Here is a 9,997-nt window from a genome sequence, read left to right on the forward strand (position 1 = left end):
AATTTAATATTTAAAAAGAAAAAATGCTTGAATGATTTTTCGGTTATAGTGGTCTATCGTCTATGAGGCTTACTTTACTTTTGTATCAAGAAGTTTTTTTTTCACAATATTAGTGAAATAAAACACGTGTATTCTTTAAAGAGTTTTAAATTATTAAGTCATATTTCATATTATGTGATGTAATAAACGATATTAATGTAAAATACTTGTATAACTATTAGAGAATTTTATACATTCACTGGACTATCTATCGATTACTTAATTTTGTTATTTCCCTGGAGTTTCAATTATTATCATACATTTTTAATGCTTATTCAATTTTATAAATTATCGTGGTGATTGTGGTGCACCATAAATAGTTATTATAGAATTTGAATAAAAACACAAAATGTTCATATGATCTCCAGAGGATTATTATATAACAAGTAATTTATTTTGAAGGTAAATTAAATTCAATGTTTAAGCATATTGATTATTGATGAAATTATTGTATTCTAATTCAAGTGACGAATGTTTATTCAATTATAATTTAATTTAAAAACTGTTTAAGCTCATAGTTTTTTATTGTTATAATTATGTAATAATTTGTATTCATCAGAACCAATCTTATGATGTTAGAATTGGAGTGAATTGACCAACTTAAATGTAAGAATTTTTTCTAAGGCACTTCGTAGAATTTGAGAAATAAGCGTTTTTATACATCAATAAAAACCCATAAAGTACCCAAGAAAATATTCATGTAATCATATATTTAAGTTTGATGATAGGTCAATTAACTTTATGATATAAAACTAATAACACAAACTGGTTTTATTGAGATGATATTTATTATATTAGACCACTGATGTTTTATTAGCTATGATTTATTTAAAATATCTATTAACTTCAGTTAATCTTATAAGATATAACAATTAAATAAAATTAATCTGTTTATTTAAAACATTCATGCACTGAAATATATAGGTACCTATACAAATAATGTGAAATTAGCGATTATATAATAATTGATAAGTTACGATATTATGTATAAAATTATGAAATAAGTAATATAAGTAATATTCCAAAATGAATCTTTTTATTTTTGTTAATTTTTTATAACTTCACTAAATCTAGATATCGGTAAAAATAGTACCTGGCACACTGTTGCTTAAATTATAATATACAGTATAGTATAGTATATATATATGTATTTATTATTTTTTTTTTTTGAAAGTTCAATAAACGCCAATTTTGGCATTTAAATTTTGGGAAAAAAATATTTCTGTAAAATAACTTTTAAATCTTCATACTAGATTATATACCTAAGACCCTATATTAAATGCATACTAATAATATGTTATTGTTATTAATCATGCATTGTAGAATATATTATAAAATATATTAATTAGATATAATAATATAATATTGTATACATTATTATAACAAAGTATTGAAATGATTTACAGAGTACTGGTCGTTTGTGTCACTCTTAGTGAATTTTCTCAGATTAACCGAATACAGGCACATAAATTATGACCATATATTTTATTTACATAGATCATAGTTAAGTTTAAATATTACAATGCATAGATTAACAACAATATAAATTCTACATTTCCATAACAAATAACTTTTAATAGATTTATTGCAGATATTGGAACCTACCTTATAGCAAATCATAGTAAAGGTCGTCATCATATATAAATAAATTTAACTGTACAACTTCGATAACTCCACTTCTGTGATATTTAGAATTCAATACCACCATCAAGAATAGGGATACTTAGATGATAATATACTGTTTTATACTATTTTAGATATTGAATAAATCTATGTATTTGTTATTATACCATATTCGATTATGTTAGAGCAGTTCATAAATTTCAAGAAATTGTAAATACAATTTAAAACACTTTATTATTATTATATCGGTCCAAAGAACCCTATTCGCAAAACCGAAAAGAACGAGGGAGATGATGTGTTTTAGTATAATATAGATTTTATAGGTATGTAATATCAAAATACTCATTCGAGATATACACCAAAACATAATAAAAACCAAATAATAATAAATACAAATTCATTTACGTACTTAAAGTAAAATAGTATACATATTATATTAGGTAAGTATAACGATAATGTATAATTGTGCGATAACTTCATATTTGTTTACAAATTAAAAACAAATGTAAATTTTATTAAATACTAACTAATCGACAAGCATTATACTAAAAATATTACTATAGGCAAAGGGAAATAAAAACTAATCTATTGGCTCAATATAGGATAGAAGAGTGGATATTTATTGCTTACCGCGATAGGCATTGCTACTATAAATATTTTACACAGATATAACATGTGATCTTATTCTAGTATAATATACAAACAATGTACCTACATAATTCTGTAGCTATACATTATTTTGTAAGAAACAAAGTGATAATAAAATTATTGCACATTTTTATTAAAATATATATAATTTCAAAAATATTAGTTAGATTCATTCCCAAAAACAGACCTAATAATCCGCCAACGTTACCTACAACGAAAACAAAATATTAGGTTATTCAATCCGAATCAGAATAATTAAAGTTCTAGAATTTTTAAATAGTTTTCAAAATTATCTTAGAAATTAATAAATCATAAATAACCTATACACATTTGTCAGAATACCCCAAAATGTCTGCTATTCTGCTATTCACACTACCCGGACTTCCCACGACTAATATTCAGTAATTTTTTGAGTTGATTAAAGAAAACTAATCCAATTGATCTGAATGTAAATAATATTATATAAAAAAATCATGCATTTTTTAATTAATTAATTATTGTAATTGATGGCTGTAATGGCGTTTTAGTCAAAGCTTAACTTTTCAAAATAAAAAAATAACTACCTAAATAATATTCTCGAATGAAACTTTAACAATTTACAAAATAATTTTATACCCATATAATGTCTGATGACGAACTCTTTACAAGGCTTATATTATATTATCATGACATATTATAACAAAATATATTGCATATATTATTTTGTATAAGAATGTAATAAAGTTGAATTAGTAATACAATACATGTTTAAGCAATCGACATTGAGTTATGAGTTTCTACAGTTTAATCAATGATTTTGAGTTGTGCTGTCATTTATGTCAAGCAATTTGAATAATATCATAGATTTTAAGTTATAACAGACCACTTACTTATTAGAGATTTTAGGTTTAAAATCGAAGCCGATGTATATGCTGTAAAATAAGGTTTTTTGAAAACTAACTCAATCGTTGCACCTCTAGAACTGTAAACAAAGGTTTCTTATTAATAAATTATCTTACACCAGTAATATAATCGTATATTTTAAAAATATACCATACTCGTATATCTATGTGTGTAATTTTACAATAATATTAATAGTATCTTACGCATATTTATAATTATATTATTGTATAATAAACGTACTTATTTTGTACTAAATTTATTGATTTCATATAATTCCAATCATCAAAATGAGATGTATCTGTTACTTCATATTCGATCATGGAGCACGTTGGCAAACAATTACACACTAACCGATTTTCCGGGAGCTTTGTTGAATCTGTAATATCATAATAATGTGTTGAATTGTTAAATAGTGTTGGGTAAATTAAAGTCTGGCTTTATTCGTAAATTATTTTTTTTTTATACAAATTCTTCTTTTTTTTTTTTTTAACATGAGTAAAATAATCGTACATTGGAATTTTTTTTACAAATTTGTGTATACAACTTATCTGTAATATATCTATAAATTGTTAATTTTGTATAGGTTTTAGGTATCGGCGTATGGTGATTAACTAAGAATGCTAACTTTAATATCCAATAACAATGTAAATAATTGTTTAAATCTACCATTCATATATTCTAGCAAAAAAATTAAGCCAAATCAATATCTGGCAATCGTAATAAAAAACTTGAAGGAAATGGTATACCTATTGATCAACCATCTATTTAAATTTAATCCTATTATCAAACCCTAAGAGCGGCAGTGGGTGACTTCCCCCATAAAGTTATCAAATTATAGATTATAAATTATAGAACTCAACCCCAGTCATGTTTATTATGTTAAACTTTGTGTATATATGTGAATTATAAAACACACATAAAATAAAAAAAAACAACGAATAAATTAGAAATATAATTATCTTATTCGTGTATATTTTGTAATAACATTTTTTAAATCAAATAATGTCTATAATATTATGTTATATCCCAGATGATTGAATCCACGAAAAGGACAAAGGTTAATAATTATTATAGTTTATTCGTAGAGTTATTTATAGGATAGAGGATAAAATATATTATAACCAACACTTCTGCTTTAAGTGTGATGGGGAAATTTATAATTGGATACATTTTAGTTTAATTTTACATACTTTGAACAAAAATGAAAAAGAATGTTAGCGTTATGAACTTTTGAGTCCAAGTCTGAAGTAAAAAATGTATTAAACAATAATCATTAAAGTTAAATAATTAAGCATTTTTTTTTTTTTTTGTAAAAATTTCATAATTTATGGATTTACATGCATCTTATAATTATTGTATTAATATGTTACTTAGTATACTTTAAAATTTGGGGTATAACGTATGAAAGTAATTTAAAAAAATGCATAATTACGTATAGCATCCAGTGCACAACTGTATTTGGCAGGTCCACATATCTTTAAGCTATTCGTCCCTAAAACTGATAATAACAATTTAAGATATGTATATTATACGCCATAGATAAATTATATTATCTTAATAATACACGATTTTGAGCGAACTTGAAATTTGTTTGATAATAAATTGCGTTGAGGGAACTATTTTATTATTTACAAGGTTCCTTATGAGTTGTTCTAATTGTAGTTAAAAAAAAATAAAAATCGTTAGTTACACTATTTTTTATAACCATTTATAATTATTCTAATTATTACGATGTATGTCAAAATCGTGAAAATTTATAATATAACAGGCAAATAATAAAAAAAAAATTGCCTGTTATATAATAATAAACTTTACACTTCTGATGCACAAAACAAAAATATACTAATTTTATTAGCTATTATTATTGTTTAAATAATGTATTCTGTGCACGTTGCACATGGTCGCTTAAGTATTTCAATGGTTATATAGTTTGTTGAATGTTTAATATTATAAGTTGTATTAAATAAATGATTTCGTTGAGTAATTTAATTGGTTTTTATTTGATACAGGTATAATAGTATAAAATTCCAAAACGCTATGGTAAAATTAATTTAAAGGGTGTGAAAATTGTGACTATTTGTACTTTAGGTAGTTTTTTACATTTAATGCATCCATCGTTTAAAATTAACGATTGTATTAAAAAACATTTACGAGCAGAGTTACAAATATTGATCAAGACTTGGTTCAATTCAGTTGTATACTTGCATAATAATTTTTTTATTAGCGTTTGAATACTCAAAAAGTTTCGTTTTTAACAATTCTTTATAAGTAGCTAAGAGTTTAATACAAGATTTTTCATACACTTGGTTAACAATAATTATAAAAATACTTAAATTTTGGTGTATTCAGGCCATTAAAGCATAAAACACATTTTCACCAACCACTGCAGGAAATTACATCATATAAGCTGACAAATTATTTCCGTTCAGAATCGTTTTTCGTATACAATGATACCTATCGTTGGATTCAAATTTAATACATCAATAAAATTGTAGTGACCAACTAGGTATATAGCAGAACGTTATTCACTTGACCACTCTTTTTTTATTTATTTATATAAGCATCTACATTATGGGCATTGGGTAAAAATAAATAATAAATAATCCATGCAAGAGAATAATATGTACTGTAAAATTTACAATCATTTGAGTAATATAGTATTCAAATGTCAAACATTACTTTAAATCAAGTTAAAAATGTATATCAAAAATAACATCAAAATAATTGTTATTCAGATTTCAAGTATAGGTACATCAAAAAAAAATTTAACACTTGAGTTACAAAAATGGTAAAAAGTATAACGCTTTTAACATTATAATTTACTATAGGACTAAATAATTGAAATATTATATCTATGAGAATACTATTCAAATATTTTTGAAAACTTTAATGTACGCCCATAAGACTAACCAAACCATGCTAAAAATGATGATCAATTTTATTTTTAATTTGTGATATTACAATAAAATACAAGAAATCATATTTCGTTTAAAATTAATGCTATTATGTAATAATTTTTTTTTTGATATTTTTTCATATGCCGTAAATAAACAACGTTAAAAATATAAAAGTTAATAATATAGGTATTATTAACAATTAGTTAAATCTAAATTAATAATTAATATTATGCGTTTATTTAACGTTTAAAATAACTTGGGAGTTAAGACCCGGTATTCGTGGACAATCTATCGATACGGTTTAATGGATAGTGTGATAACAAATTAATAATTAACAAAGTGCCTACTATAGAACCAATCGTACTTGGTGAGTTCTGTTTTTATTCGAAAAAAAATCCTCAATTTTCTAAAAAAATTGAATAACATTTAGTTACTAATATTATTATTGTTCATAAAAATTAAAATAAAACAATAATTAAAAGCTGCCTCGATCATTAAGCAGCCACACATGGATATAGTTTTGTTTATTTCACATTCGTGGTTACAATTTAACTCGGTGTATTGTTGAAAAATGGATAACTTTCTTTCGTCTTCCAAATAACATTGTCTGATTTCCAGTGAACGCCACTTTAAATCCGAATTAATTTTTCTCACGAACGGAGTTATTTGTATTTTTGTGTATGTGTCTGGTATAATGTATGCTCTAGGACTGACCGAACAATATTCAGCCGGATTAGAAAACGTAATCTAAATACGACAACAGAATTATCAATGGAGTGTATTGTGATAAATATCTTACGTAATAGTATTTTTTTTTTTCATATTGTCACTATCTATAATAATAACTCACCAGCAAACATAATTTAATTATTGTAACTATTATAAGTATGAGTAATTGTGACTTATAAGATAAAAATGTGTGTTCTGTGTTGTACCTATAATGATATTTTTTGTGTTTCGATTTTTATGTTTATGGTTGTACTTGTATAGTTTAAATTAAAACGATTAATCCAGGAAAATAATTATAGATTATTTGTTTGAAAAAGCCTATAAAATGATAATAAAATGGGCAAATCTAACTAAAATTGAAAAATAAAAAGAACGTTAGTTACAACAAAAAATAATGTTTAACACCCACAATGAATTTTCTGAAATTTTATCCGTAAATAAAATATTTCATAATCATTTAAGTTTATATTTTTAGATACAATACTAAACAATAGAATAAAATATGGGCCCATCAAGTTTTGAAAGTTAACTTAGTTTAAGTTAGTTTTAGTTAATGACTTAATAACATAAGGTACTCTTAGTTGTGATATCAAACAATCAAAAACTATATCAATTTAAAATATATTACTTAATAATAATATTGCTTTTCAATATTTTAATATTAGGTTACTATACACTATAAAATATAAAAAACATATTCTTAATCGCTATCATTAGCTCATTATATTTTAAAGGATCATGTAACGCACCAGAAAACTACCACCTTCAATTCCCAGGTCTGCACAACTCAAAAAATCGTCATCCGAAGACTGTAGCATTAATCTTAAACGATGGTTATAACTAACACCACTTGTTCGAGCAGGAATCACGTTAACGAGAACTGGTTGGTTCATATAAGATGAGTAACCATCTTCTAAGTTCCAATACGTCTTTTCAGTATTGACGTACGTAATTTTTGTTGAAAAGAATTCCATATATCTAAAATTTAAATCTGTTATAATATTATTTAATTGTTTGAATTATAATAATTAACTCGTTCGGGGATAAATTTCAAACAAAACTAACATTAATGTATGCTATTGACAGAAACTTAATAGAGTACCTAAAATTTATAGTTCAGTAGCTATTTTTTAATAGTTAAGTCACACAATAATGTTAGTAACAAAGTGTCTTTTCCGTCCAATATATTATTATGTCTACCGGTAAAATGGGGTTACTTTGATAATTGAGGTTTTGTTATAAAATGTAGTTGATAATCCGTACGAAATGTCGTTTTTAATAATTAATAATTTCGTACAACTGGTATAGAACTGGTTTAGAAAAAAAAATATGTATCAATTTAACTCCACTTCACTTTTATATTAAAATATTTCATAAAATTATTAAAATAAAATTTTTTTCTGACAACATTGATATAATGAATAAAAATAGGAGGTATAAATGTTATCCTATATGAGGTCAAACTTTAATAGCTACATATAACTTTAAAAATATATGTGTTAAGATTTTTTTTTTTTATTGATTCTTGTAGAGAAATATATATTTGAATTAAAGCAATTTAATTAATACATTTTTCTTTACCATAGCATTAGTTAAATGAAAATAGAACCAAAAAAACTAATTAAGGTTAATTATTTACACAATTAAAAATAATTATGATTTTATATTCAAAATTATACAAGAAACATATAATACATACTTATTTTGTTAACCTTACCTCTGATAATATTCTTCGTTAAACATTTGACTTAAAGGAATCATATTAATTGTAAAACATAATCCAAATATGCCAAGTACTGTTGGTTGAAAATGCTGACAAATATTTTTTAATGTTATATTCTGCCATTTAGTATCATAATGAAATAATTCTGAGCAGCTAATCCCACAATCCTACAAACAAGATTAAAAACTAAAATTATTAGTGGTATACTTTAAGCATTAAAATTCAAGTAAATATACTTGGAATAAAAATAAGTAACACCATCAAAATAATTCACTCAACGAATAGTAAGAATGATCAATTTTTTTTGTACTAAAAGTATTATAAATGTATTACTGTAATATTTTTAATATTATAACGTTTTGTTTTGTTAGTTGAGAAATTTTCTTAACCGTTAGGTTATTATTCCTAAAGTATGATGAAACGATGTTGTTATTATTTTGAATAAGTAGTTGTGTAATCATCTGCGTTAAAAAATGATTTGGCCTTATAAAATAAATAAAAACTAAACGCACATGCATCAATTCCTTTATCAGACCATAGTCAATATATTCTTTTAAGCTTTGATCCAAACTATGAAAATACGTATTTGTAGAACATGCCATTACATTCCTATATATTTTAAGATTATCCCTGAAAAAAAAAGGTTATTAATTCATTTTTATATGATATGTTTGATATGTTTTATTCAATATTTTTGATTTAGGTATTGGAAGTGTTTAACAGTAATAGTGTTGACTTAATTTGTGTTAAAATTAAGTCGACAAAATAATGTTTGAATAATAAATACTTGTTCCTGTTTAATACCAGGTATAATGATGTCTTTTATTTGTAAGCATTGATTTGTAGCGTTGAAACCATAAAAATAAATTTATTTTTTGAATGATATACGATTTTTAAGGTAATTTCCCGAAATGTTTTGAAGTATGCATGTAAATGTGAGAGATAATTATTTATTTACACACAACTTACCAATACGAGCTGTTTGTGTTCATATATTTTTCCCAAACAGATCTTCGAATTTGACTTGATGGACAAATTGTGATCGACGGAAAAGGTATTTCTTGAATTGCCGATTCTGTATTTTCAGTAAACATAATTGTTGGATTATTAATCCAAACGTTCGCTAAAATGTTTAGGCTTTTAAATGTAATTGATATCATAAGAACAAATATAAGAATCCAAAACGATCTACAACATAATTTGTGAGATATGTTTAAATAAAATAAAAACTATTTTTATGTATTATCTAAATAACATTATATATGATAATTATTGTAATGTAATATAATATTATAAATAAAGTTATATACGAATTAGGTACCATGCATTTATCAAAAATATTGACAATCAATGTTAAGATAATTAACATAGTAAATTTTCAAAACTAATTAATATGTGTTTAAATGTATGCTTATGAATAACCGTTTCAAATATAAGGTAAATCATAAATAGTTAT

General features: G+C 23.9%; 1 protein-coding gene across 1 annotated transcript; it reads right to left on the bottom strand.

The window, feature by feature from the left end:
- Window positions 1–2,132: 2,132 nt before the first annotated feature.
- LOC114125433 (pickpocket protein 28-like) lies at window positions 2,133–9,803 on the bottom strand. The gene is made up of 9 exons (XM_050204342.1): window positions 9,511–9,803; window positions 9,054–9,171; window positions 8,536–8,708; window positions 7,568–7,796; window positions 6,560–6,836; window positions 4,625–4,684; window positions 3,433–3,568; window positions 3,180–3,271; window positions 2,133–2,518 (listed from the first exon to the last, which is right to left on the bottom strand). Exons 1-9 carry the CDS (start codon window positions 9,699–9,701, stop codon window positions 2,397–2,399), a joined length of 1,398 nt encoding a protein of 465 aa, XP_050060299.1. The 5' UTR covers window positions 9,702–9,803; the 3' UTR covers window positions 2,133–2,396.
- Window positions 9,804–9,997: the final 194 nt, after the last annotated feature.

The sequence above is a fragment of the Aphis gossypii genome, chromosome 3, assembly GCF_020184175.1.
Source record: "Aphis gossypii isolate Hap1 chromosome 3, ASM2018417v2, whole genome shotgun sequence".
Classification (NCBI taxonomy): Eukaryota; Metazoa; Arthropoda; class Insecta; order Hemiptera; family Aphididae; genus Aphis; species Aphis gossypii.